The sequence below is a fragment of the Callithrix jacchus genome, chromosome 2 (genome assembly GCF_049354715.1).
Source record: "Callithrix jacchus isolate 240 chromosome 2, calJac240_pri, whole genome shotgun sequence".
NCBI lineage: Eukaryota > Metazoa > Chordata > Mammalia > Primates > Cebidae > Callithrix > Callithrix jacchus.
In genome coordinates this window covers 167,074,774-167,087,377 of record NC_133503.1, presented here as the reverse complement: position 1 = coordinate 167,087,377, position 12,604 = coordinate 167,074,774, and the positions used below count along the sequence as shown (strand labels likewise).

Below are 12,604 nucleotides of genomic sequence, written 5' to 3'. Positions count from 1 at the left end.
AGAGTGAGACCCCATCTCAAAAAAAAACAAAAAAACACTGCTTCAAATCTCATTGTACTGGCAATCCTCCCCCAGCTTTTTTTTCTTTCCTAGGCTGGAGTACAATGGCATGATCATGGCTCAGTGCAGCCTCACTTGACCTCCCAGGCTCAAGCAACCCTCCCACCTCAGCCTCTTGAGTAGCTGGGACCACAGGTGTACATACCGTCTGCCTGGCCTTTTTTTTTATTTTTTGTATAGACGGAGTCTCACTACATGCCAGGGCTGGTCTCAACCTCCTGGGCTCCAGTGATTCTCCCGCCTTGGCCTCCCAAAGTGTTGGGATTACAGGCATGTGCCACTGCACCCAGACACATTTTTTTAAACATTATCTGAAACTTAGAAGCTGTCAGTAGTTCACCCAGCCCCAATTACTTATCTCCCCCAATTACATATCACAGAGGTAATCACTGCGCTGACTTCTGGTTAACTTTGGATGAATCATTTTTTTGCTCTTCTTTATATAATAGTTTTACGATTAATACCTTTGTCTGTATTTCTGATAATATGTTTTCAGAAACCAAATAGCAGACTGAAACTTAGAAATGTCAATCACACATGTTAGATAAAGGTCCCAGGAAAAGATAAGCTGAATTGAAGCCCTGGTTGGGGTTCCCTGAGGATTTATCATAACCCTTTCTGGGGAAGTCAGTGGCTGAAGTCATAGGTGAGGTCTGGGAGACATGGGGCCCACCATGGCTGCTTTCCGACTCAGCTTCCATGTAGGCTCTGATGGGGGAGCCTTGCTGGGCCCCCATCCCCTGGCTGCCAGGTCTGCCTTTGAAACCCTAGAGGAAATGAGGATACAGAGGCAGTTCTGTGCCTCTCAGCTTCCCACGTGGCCTAGAAAGCCCTTGAGACAGAGGGGTGATTTTGATGAAGTCCCACCTCTAACTTTCTGAAAAAAGAAATGTTTTCCCATAATGAATATCTATATGCTTGGATTTCAAATAGTTTCTAAACTACAAGTCAGAAATTCATGGAGTCCACCTAACTCCAAACTCTGTGTCTTCTAACTTCTTCATTTCTCTCTCTTACCCATCTTTAAAAGGGCTTGGCCAGAAACATCCAAAGGAATATGAAATGCTTAAGCTCTTTACCTCTAATCACACTTGATTCCTACAAATCCCCACCCTGGGAACATCAGGGAACAGCTTTCTCTTAGTTTCTTTGGGTGGAGATCGTTGGTAGAATCCTCACACATTGTGGAATAATTTGTATACCCTCACGGTTGTTGTGGTTTAATTATGTATATCAAGATACACACTGGTGAGGATACCAGGCACTTCCTAGACATCTAAGGAAACTGATGTTAAATGACCTTCCCCTAGACTATACAACTGTTTGTGGGGAAAGCCAAGATTAGAATCCCAGCTCAAAGCCCTTTCCATCCTACCCCATGATGCAGCCCACTCACAGCCGGGATTTCACATGTTTATGAGGGATAAGGCAGTGGAATGTTCTACAGGAAGAACTTCACATGTCAGAGTGTCAGGGATTGGCACCATGCAGATGGCTCAGCGGACTTGGCTTTTCCTACTGGCATCAGGGATACCTCTCCTGGTGGGTCTTAGGTTGCAATGAGGGCTGAACAGAAGGAGTTGAGCCCAGGAACTAGATGAATGGAAGAATTCCAGCAGATGCTGTGAGTTGTGAGCAGACAGGCCTAGAAGAGAGGGTATAACAGATCTCAGGGGGAACTGGGTCAAGGCCACGGATATCAATTATGGCAAGAAGGATTGGGTGGATACTTTAATTCTCTGTAGCGGGCCCCAGGGTTAGAGATTGGAGTGCCAATGAAGAGGAGATTGCCCAGGGGGTCATGCTTTGGACACTGTGTCACTCTGGGGAATCCTGGTCTTGCAGGCGTTAATCCCAGTGGAAAAGAGAAAATAAATTCCAGTTTATTAAACATCTCCAGGTGCCAAGTACTTTACATACTTTGTCTCCGTTAATATTCACAGCAACTTAGGTTTTATAATCTTCAGTTTGTTGATAAAAATGATAATATGATGATAATGATAACAATAGCGACACACTCCTCTACCAGTCTTTATAGAGCAAGATAGTATCAGGTATCATACTCTGTGCTTTGTATGCATAAAGTCTGATCTCCACAATAGTCTTGAGAGATGGACATAGCTATTGTAAGGGTTATTGCTGAGTTTAGAATGAGGAAATGAGATTAGTATAAGAAAATTATTAATTTATTTAACACTTGGGCGAGGTTCTATGGTTTTGGGGAAAGGGGCTAGGGAAGTCGCACTTTATTTAGGGTGTGGGGTTATATAGGGAGTCGATTGGTTGTGGGGGAAATAAAGTGGAGGTAGTCTCATTGGTTATGAAGGCACTGAGTATGGACGAGGCAAGCCGCTATTGGCAGCGAGGCGGGGCTGCTGGGAAGTGGGCTGGCTGAGGACATTCGGGGCCAGCTGCATAGGGCAGGTCTTGGCGGGATTTTTAAATTTCAGCGGGGTTTTTCAACGGTAGGCTAGGTGCTAATGCAGAGCTTGGTGCCCGGCACAGAGTGGTGACTTAGTCTCTAGGCACGGAGAGGTATGGGCGTGTCCGAGCTCCTGGCGAGGCGACTAGCTTTACAGTTATCTCCATCTCAAGTGAGGATGCTGAAGCTCCACAAATTCAGTTGTTCATTCATCTTCTAGGATGAGCCTTAGATTATTCCAGACACAGGAGATACGTCATTGAAGAAAATTAACACCCTTGCCTTGATGGTCTTGCATACTAATGGGAAGCAACAGACAATAAGTAATAAACATGATAAAGAAGCATATTATTGTTACAAGGTGATAGCACATTTTTTCAAATCAAAGATGCCATTGATTATAAGGTATATCTTCATTTCAGAAATCAAAAATGAAAAATTCTTAGAGTTTATGAACTAGAGTAAGTAGAAAAACTGGAATATCTTAGAATAATTACTTTTTTAAAGACAGGGCAAGCAAGGCAAGCAATGCTGCCTGTCACAGCTTTCAGATATGGGATTCTAAGAAAGCAATTCCCAAATGAGAAGTTTGTGATCTCAAGGATGGGGACAGTAAAAGTTCTGCAAAGCTCTAGAAGAGCTGCTTTTAAGAAGTGAGGCCTGAGTGGGTCCACCCCCCAGTGCTATAAAAGCAAATGTATTTGCTTGAAGAAGGCTGGTGGGGCTAGATAGGTTTCGAAAACAGCTTTGAAAACTGCAAAGCCCTTGCCACCAGTGAACACCTCCCTTTTCCTCTCTTTAGAGTCACTTTTGGATTCTGTGGGTCCTTTAGAAACTTCTGAGCCAATCTTCCCATAGCCCAATCCTCTACCTACAAAAACTGCTTCCTTGGCTTCTCACTGTACTTGGAATCCCAGCTCCCCATGGCTTGCCATGCCTCACCACCAGCTCTCCTCCCCTGGGCTTCACCTGAAAGTTCTTCCCTGGCCTGCTTCCACCTTCAGGATAAATTCTCAGCTCCCTAGGCCAGGCGCGGTGGTTCAAGCCTGTGATCCCAGCACTTTGGGAGGCCGAGGCAGGCAGATCACAAGATCAGGAGATTGAAATCATTCTGGCTAACACAGCAAAACCCTATCTCTACTAAAAATACAAAAAATTAGCCGGGCGTGGTGGTGTGCGCCTATAGTCCCAGCTACTCAGGAAGCTGAGGCAGGAGAATCGCTTGAATCCAGGAGGCAAAGGTTGTAGTGAGCGGAGATCATGCCACTGCACTCCAGGCTGGGTGGCAGTGAGACTCCATCTAAAAAAACAAACAGACAAACAAAAAAATCCTCAACTCCTTACAAGCTCTTGACCATTTGCTTGGGACTTCATCTTTCCCAGCTCCACTGTTCTCTGAGTTCCTAACTCTGTGCTAACCCCTGGTCTTTCTCTTTGCTATTGTTGCTTCCCCTGTTTGCATAATCTTCTCCTTCAGTTGACTTACCTACCCAGCCTACAAGACTCATTTTGAACAGAATCTCTTAAGAGCAGCTTTTTCTGACCATCTCTTTAATAACTGTCCTCTCCCTAGTCTTAGTTAGACACTGCTCCTCCAGTGTAATTGCACGGCACCTTTGTGGTCCTCTGCTGTGGAGTGCTGGCACTGTGTTGTCAATCACAGTATGACATTTCGTCTTCCTCAGTGGACCACAGACTCCTGAGTAGGAGACTTCCTCAGTAGGCCACAGATGTGCCTTTTGCTTTGATTTCTGCAGCCCCATCATGTAGTGCAGTACCTGGGACATAGTGGGTGCTTTAATACATTTGTATTGAAATGAATGAATGATTGAATGAGCTCCAAAAATGCTTGGCTTTTTGTTTGGTATTTTACAGGGATGGCCAGTCAGGAAAGATAACTGTGGATGACTATGGAGCCAGAACAGGCAAATCTCCAGGCACGATGCGGCAGCTTAACATCAATGGAGCTCTGTATGTGGGTAAGTGACCCTCTACCAAAACTCAATCAGTGCTTTTCTGGTTAGTCTTCCATTTGCTGTGCCAAGGCTGTGCACTTTGCTGGCTCAAATACCTGAAAATCAGGAAACTCTCCAAATATTCCATTCTTTAATTTTCTGAACTGCTGACTCATGGCTGAGAAGGCAGGAAGGGCTCCCTTCAATGTTTTTATGCTTTGAACAGATCCACCAGGAAAACCAGGCTTTTCTTGTTTATAGAACAGGAACCTGCTAAATATAGCTCCATGAATTTTCCCTGACAAACGAGGACCTGTCTTTTTGTCCCCTCACAGAATAGAATCACTGTTTCTGTAAATGGCTTGTAATTCATTCACTAGTACAGATACATAAAAATGAAAAACTGTTTTTATCTGTGTGATATTTTCTATTGAAAGCATTTGACATCAACGCATTTCTTTTGGTTTAAGATGATATCAGTTGTAACTATACACTGCGTTCTGTTGACATTATACCACACTTCAAAATTTACTAGACACTATTTGGTCTCAAGGTGGTCAGTTGGGCCAGAAATCACACATGAGAAATGAATTTATAGCTTTTGATCATGTACCAAATTGATCCAAGTCAATCTGTTCCTTCAAGAATCATTATAAAATAGAGAGAGATGAGGTACTGAGCAGTTCAAGGCACCCGCAGCCCTCACGGTCCTATTAATCAAGGGATGCCTTGGTCAGCAGATATTCAGGGGCCCCAATGGAACCCTGACCTTGCTCTGCTGACACCTGCCCTTGGCTTACCTCATCTCCCTCTTGCTTCCTGGCAGGTGGAATGAAGGAAATTGCTCTGCACACTAACAGGCAATATATGAGAGGGCTCGTGGGCTGCATCTCTCACTTCACCCTGTCCACCGATTACCACATTTCCCTCGTGGAAGATGCCGTGGATGGGAAAAACATCAACACTTGTGGAGCCAAGTAACACCAGCTGGCCTTGCCCAAGGGACAGAGCCTTCTATTCTGAGAATCCCAGGGGCCCTGAGACCCTGCCTGATGCTGTATGCAGGGGCCCAAGGGCCAGGTGTGTTTCCTCTCGTCAAGGAGAAAGTACACACAGATGAGAAACTGAGAACCAAGACAGGCATCCCTGGGTGGCCTTTCCTGCTGACACTCTGCGAGCTGACCCAGCAGAATCCTCTGTGTAGGAAGCATCGGACTTTGTCCATTGACTATGTAGCGGCTGCCAGAGATCACACATCAATGCAAATTCCAGAGCCTGTCTGCTGTAGCTCAATGACTGTGTTGTGATTCATAGTACATTAAAGACAGAGAGAGAGAGAAAGAAACCCGCAGGGCAGTATTAAAATACTTCTCTCCTTCCCTGACTCATGACACTCTTCCTGACAGCAGAATGACTGTGTGACCTTGAACGTCACATTTCCTACCTTGGCCAGTGGATTGTTTGGATTAACCGCTTCCACTCCTCACTGGCTGGATCACTGTGTTCTGACCAATCCATGAAAATAAAAATGGAAGGAGACCAAACACAGAATCATAATCATAATGCGGGCCCCTCCCCAGAGCTTACCTCGAATGTGAAATCCCTACTTTTTATAATGCAAAGTTAAGAAGCTGAGCTCCATGATTTTGTAGCTGTACTTTTGTATGTGTATATTTTTATAGCTGCAGACTGTCCACACAGTATACTTTTGAAAGTTTGGGTGGATGACCCTGAATTCTTGCACACCTTTCCTAAAAATTTTCTCCCAAAACAAACTTGTTTGGGCTGTTTCCGGTGTCAGTGGAATGGATAGGTAACTTGAGTGGGCAACTTGGGGAGCTGACCATTCTCTTTTGGTAAATGTTGACGGCTCAAGGGGCTGAATATGAAGCTTTCCAAGATAAGCAGATTAAAAGGAACATGTGTCACCGAGGTAGGTCACTGTCATTTTTGTTTTAAGGGGGGAGATATCTGTAGTAAACTTGAATAAAGGGGACAAAGAAAGCTAGAACTTACTCATTCTTTCATCCATTCACTTACGGAGGTGTTACTGATTTTGTGGAGGTCAGGTCCGTACTAACAGATACTAACACAATCAGTGTTTCTAAGGCTGTGCAGGGGTGGGGGACATGCCGTCGGGATGGTCAGAGCATCTGGGTGAGAATCAGAGAAACAGGACATCTTCCTTCTGTACCATGAACTGTGCCGTTTTGCTGTGCATGCACGTGACCCCAGAGACAGCTGGTTCACTGGCAGATCCCCATGACCGGACTGACTAAGGGAAAGGTAAGATGAACGCTGCCTCCAAACAGGAGGGAAATATGATCTAACTCATGCAAGAGCCTATAATTAGTCCCAGTCATGACTCTACTTTTGTTTGTGCAGCATTCATTCAGCAAAGACTTCTGGGGTTGTGCCAGGCACAGTTCTAAGCACATATATAATTGTAAAAGATGAATAAACAAACTAGAGAGTTCACTTTGTGCCCCAATCTCCTGTCTTTGGGAAGCTTTGATGGCCAGGATCCCTTCTCCCAAAGGAATCATGGTAATCATCATCCTCATCATCATCCACTCCTAGACATACAACCTTACATGAGTGTAATCCGGAGAAATGCCACATGGTAGCAAGTGGCTTCTCCACCTCCTAGACACCCTCACTCCAACACCTTTTCCTTTGGTACTGTTGGGGCCAGTGCTTCCCAAGATGTCATGGAGTTGCTTTTACAGCCCATTTTGAATGGATTACCTCTAGCTATAAATATCATTGTGATTTTAGCGAAATATTCAGCTGAATTGAAGCTAGAAGAGCTGTTGCTGAGTTGTTTCATGAAAGTAATACCCAGAGAAAAATGCAATGACCCAGGGATGCAGGCCTGGGAGTAGAACCACCTGCCTCTGAGTGGGAAGCAGATGAGGCTCAGGAGAAGACCAATGGGATGGCAGGGTCAGGGGAGTAGGGATCTGATAGGTGAGAGAGCAGCAGAGTGGAGGAATCCAAGAGGAGCTGATGCCCTGGGAGGCTCGGGGTCAGTGGACAGGGAAGAGACAGTGTATCCCACGTGGGCTCGTGGGTGTCCAGTTTTCTCTCTATGTGTATCTGTTGGCATGGCCACAATAATACCGCATAACAAAAATCACAAAACCACAGTGGCGTACAGCAATGAGTGTTTTTTCCTCACATGCCTTGAGTGGTCAGCTTGGCAGCTCTGCCAATCTTGGCTGGGCTTCACTAGGTGGTTCTTCTGGTGTCAGTTGGACTTGCTCACATGTGGCAGGGTTGCTAATTCAGGACAGCCTTGGCTGGGTTGGTGAGGTGGCTTGTGTCTGCTTCGTGTTTCCTGTCCTCCTCCTGGGGCCTATGGGCTGGCCTGAGCATGCCGTTCTCCTGAAGATGGTGGAGGGCACGAGCACGAGAGTAAAGGTGGAAGGCCTTTCGCTGCCTCAGCTTGGCACTGCCACACACCAGTTATCTATGGATTCAAGAGAGGAAGAAATGGGCCCACCCCCACTGTGACATATGGACTCTTCTCCAGCGTGAGAGAACTATCAAGCCACCTGGCAGAGGGCATGGACTCAGGAGCACTGGAAAAGTAGTGCTGCTGACGCAATCCCTGTCCACGCCAGCAAGTCCTGTGTCATTCATAGCAGGGTGCAGTAGGGATGCTGTGACCCCCTGGCCACAGCTCTTCTCCAACCTTCTCTAACCCTTGGGGCAGGAGGCAAAGTCCATGACATCTTCAGTGCCTGGCTACGCCAGGCCTGGTGGGAACAACACCTGCCCTCCCCCATGGCATTGTGGTGCCCTCTCTTCCCCTTGCCCTCCTTCCACCTGCTCCCTGACCCTTGGTAGCTGGTCCTGTTGCTGTTCTGAGGAGGAGGCACTGGACCGGCCGGGAGATGCGATCTGTGCCTGGCTTTTGGGTAGCCACTGTGGGGAGAGCATGTTGAAGGCCGGCAGGGCTCTTAGCTGGAGAGAAAGGTCTGGGGTGTCACCAGGGAGCTGGGAGGTTAACAGCAGTCCCCGTACTAGGGAGGGAAGATAGACTGGGGCACAGGATCCTGAAAAGCTTTTATCCCACAATCAGGGGCCGAGAAAATTCCCCAGAACCTCCCACATGTTTGAGGCAAGGGTGACCGGGTGTGGGGTGAGGATGTCCTTGCTTTTCCTATTAAGATGGCCTTCCTAACCCTGAATGTTCCTGGAGCCCCCCACCCTCCGGATTTCTCTCAGGAAGGTCTGTGGGGTCTTCTGTGTCCCCTCCTGCAGTGGCCCAGGCAGCTGCCCCAGCCTGCTCGCTCTCCCACCCTGGTATTTGTCTTTCATTTCCTGACGCAGTCCCGTTCCAGTCTCCGGGCCGCTCCAACACAAACAGGCCGGCTGGTGTCCACACACTGACTGCCCTGCTGGCACGGGCACTGGCACTTTCCTGCTGCTGCCCCCACTCCTTCCTCCCCTCCCACGTCCTCTCTGCGCCCTGCAGGAGCTGCTGCCTCCTCCCCGCGTGGGAGGACGGAGCTCGGAAAAGCGCCCGGAGCTGGAGCTGGCAGGCTTAGGGCTTTCCACTTGGAGGAAACGCTGCATTTTTCACCTTTAACCCAGAAAAATATGGTTCTCAGAAAGCTTGTTTTTAGCACTGTGAGTTCCCAAAGGAGGAAGAATAGGCGGCAGGAGGGGCCTCCAGTCCCTCTGAGCTCCAGCAGCAACCCCCACCCCAGAAGGCCGTTCTTCCTGGGAGGGAAGGACCGAGGGGCAGTCTGAAGAGGCCCAGCTGCAGGGAAAAGAAAGGCAGAGAATTCCAGCTCCCAGTGGAAAGACAATACTTTAGGAGGGGAGCTTGGACAAGGCCTGAGCCGCTTCCCACCTCTTCCCTGCCTCTTCCAGCTCCTGCCAAGTCCAGGAATGCATAGTAGCTGCCCTTGGAGCTGGGGGTCAGTCTGGCTGCGCCCTCTACCGCCAGACCCTTAGCTGAGAAGGCAATAAGATTAGCTTATCAAAGGCAGGAATGACATTCTCCAGCACTTTCTCCCTGCAGAGTTGCCAGCATGGAATCAAAATTAGAATCCGAAATCAGGGGTCAGACAGCTCCAGCCCACTCCCACGCGGTTATTTTTCCAGCATGCAGAGGTGGATCGTCCGACTGCATCCGAACTGGGGACTTATCCCCAGAGAAGAGAAATGTGAGCAGCCCTGCCTCAGCCATGGTGAGGCCCGAAGTCCCAGGGCTGCAGGTATTTAAGCTGGTGAGTCCCATGGAAGTGCAGGCTGCTGTTAGGAAGTTCCAGCTTACAGGTGGCTACAGTTGGGCCAGCAAAATGACTAATCCAATGCAACAGCATGAGCTGGCCTCTGGGCTGGACATGTGAGTAACTGCACCGCAACCTCACGGTCAAAGAATGTTCACATACTTGATCTTCATAACAGTTCTCCTCCGACGATGGCCGGAGCAGATGGGCATGGCCTGTCTGACTTAGGAAGACAGACACTGGCCAGAAAGACTAGGTGACTTGCCCCTGGTCCCACCGCAAGGATGCAGCCACTATGCTGCCCCCTGGAACTTTTCTGCCCTCAGCCTGACTTCTGGTCAGGTGCAGCCTGGCCAGGGACACCCACTTGTTGAGGGGCATCCTGGGGCTCCCTCGGGTTAGCTGTCGTTGGCAGTATAGTCATGAAAGTGAGGGGGATTTGGACCAAGGCCAAGTCCCAAGAGTCTGCCTGCCAGCGCATGTCAGTTTCTCAACCCTGAGTCTGCCTTCTTTCAAAGCCCTTCTGTTGCAGGGACTCTGGGTTGAGCCAATCTGAAAGCAGAAACTAAGGAACTAGTCCAGCTGGGTGGGATGCAGGCCCCTCTACAGGCAACTGGGCGTGGGTAAAATTCTTTTTTGTTTCTCTCCTTTGCTTTCATCTCCACAAATAACCTCCATAACCCTGGGGAGTGGTTGCAAGCTATTTCTGCCCAGCAGCCTGTTCGCTCGGGCCCCTGCCTTGTCCCAGCCAAGCCATGAGCTGAAAGGGCAGGGCAGGCAGCTTGGAAAGGACTCCCCTGCTGTTCCTCTTCCCGCTTGCTCTTGCTGAGGCATCTTTGTCCTAGAAAGTTCAGAGCTCCCAGGAGCACTTGCCCTTTCCTGGAAAGACGAGAGAGAGAACATTATGTCTCAGCACTTGGGAGGAGGTCTTCACTTTTCTATTTATCCATCTTGTCTCTCAGTTTTGCTCAAGATGCAAACGGTGTCTGGAGGCATAGACATTTCCCAGCATGTGGCATGGCCTCCCCGTGTCCCTGCTGCTCACCTCCAAGCCGGGGCCCGGCCCGGGGCTATGGGCTCCCTGGACAGTCTGCTCTCAAGGGGCTGCAGCTCTGACTTGGCTATGAGAGGACTTGAGTTGAAGGAAGGCCAGGGAGGCTCAAGAAATATGCCGTTTATACTCACTCAATAACAAAAGTAAGAGGCACCAAGCCAGGGGCTTAGCTAAGGAAAGCCCTGTTAGGAAATTGGCCAAAAGAAGGCAGAGGCAGAGGAAATGGACTATGAGACAGAGAGAGCTGTGGGAGGAGAGGGGTGCGGGGCCACAGGGGTCGCTGCATGGTGACCTTGGGCCCTGCCTGCAGCATTCCATGTTCTCACTCAATGTGGGGTACCAAGAACAACCGTGGCCGGGTGGGTATGAAATGGGGAGGGGCCTGTCAACTATAGTGGAAAGCAGAAAATGTGCCGATTGCTTGTCCAGCCCATATTCACACCACCTCAGAAATGAAAGAAGCCTGGGCGATCTCTGCTCCAGCTCCACATGAGGCTAGAGAGGTAAGAGGGTGTGCCCAGGGCTGGGGGCCTTGTCCATGGGACTGCCTCTGGCCTGGAGGCTGGGAGCCCTTGGGAGTGTGTCGGGAGGGTTTGGGAGTGTGGGGACAGAGGGTGGGGAGTGGATGGCCCATGGGACCTCACAAGCATGGCTGTAGTTGTCCCTCTAGGCACTTGCCCATACATGGTCGGTTCACATTTCACTGACACTCACTGAGGATGAGCTATTAACAAACCAGCCCCTGGCCCAAGTGCCAGTGAGGATCTAAGGGATAGAGAGGACTCAGCTCCGCTGTCAAGTTGTCGCCTGGGCTGTGGTCTCACCTGAGGCTCACTGGCTCCTGAATCAAACACAGGATCAGGGGAGTTCTACTCTCAGAGAGCATAACCGGATTTTAAAATTCCTATTTATAGTTCCTGGAAATCCTATGTTCCTGGGGTCCAGGGACCCTTTGCCATGACTAAGGGCCCAGGCTGGGGTAGAGTTGATGATGTGGGTTCCCGGGGGACTGAGGAAACTGTCATGCAGCTGCCCTTTCCAGTGGCCACCCAGCATGACGCCAAGCAGCCCTCACCTTAGAGGAAATGGCACAGAAGCCATGAAACTCTACATCAGAATATTTGGTTCAGTTACTTATAAAGGACTGTATTTTATGACATAAAACACCTGGTTTGGGTGTTTTTGTATATCAGGTGCATTTAGTATGGAATTCAGATGTCAAACTAATGCCAAACACCTTTGCTTGACTTTCACGGTTAATGAAAAGAATGAATGTAGAACGATGTCCAGAATACAGAATTTAATAGTTCGTCCATACATTGGGATTTCACACATCCATGACGGAGTACCACAGAAGTGTTCTATTTATATGAAAAGATTTTCAAAATATGTGAAATAAAAATTCAAGTTCCAAAACAGAATCTACAATTCACTTTTATATATGCACACATATACATATGTATGATAGACATGTACATAAATACACACATTCACATAGGAAAATATTTCTGAAAGGATACAAGTAAAATGTTGAAAAGACCTAATGCTGCATAAAAAGACTGTGTGAGCCAGGCACAGTGGCTCACGCCTGTAATCCCTGCACTTTGGCAGGCCGAGGAGGGCGGATCACGAGGTCAGGAGTTCGAGACCAGCCTAACCAACATGGTGAAACCTCATCTCTACTAAAACTACAAAAAATTGGTTGGGCATGGTGGCAGGCGCCTGTAATCCCAGCTACTTGGGAGGCAGAGGTTGCAGTGAGCCGGGATTGCACCACTGTACTCTAGCCTGGGTGACAGAGCAAGACTGTCTTGAAAATTTTTTTTAAAAACATATGATTTTATTTTCTGTTTTCCAGTTTCTCTTC

General features: G+C 48.4%; 1 protein-coding gene across 6 annotated transcripts in view; it reads left to right on the top strand.

Moving 5' to 3' along the window:
* EGFLAM (EGF like, fibronectin type III and laminin G domains) overlaps window positions 1-6,441 on the top strand; it is a 231,329-nt gene extending 224,888 nt beyond the window's left edge. For all 6 annotated transcript variants that reach the window (XM_078365554.1, XM_078365553.1, XM_035291649.3 and 3 more), the window contains 2 exons: window positions 4,358-4,461; window positions 5,264-6,441. In XM_078365554.1, the coding sequence (XP_078221680.1) occupies window positions 4,358-4,461; window positions 5,264-5,418 (259 nt within the window). In that variant the 3' untranslated portion in view covers window positions 5,419-6,441. The remainder of the gene's footprint in view (window positions 1-4,357; window positions 4,462-5,263) is intronic.
* The last annotated feature ends 6,163 nt before the right edge of the window (window positions 6,442-12,604 follow it).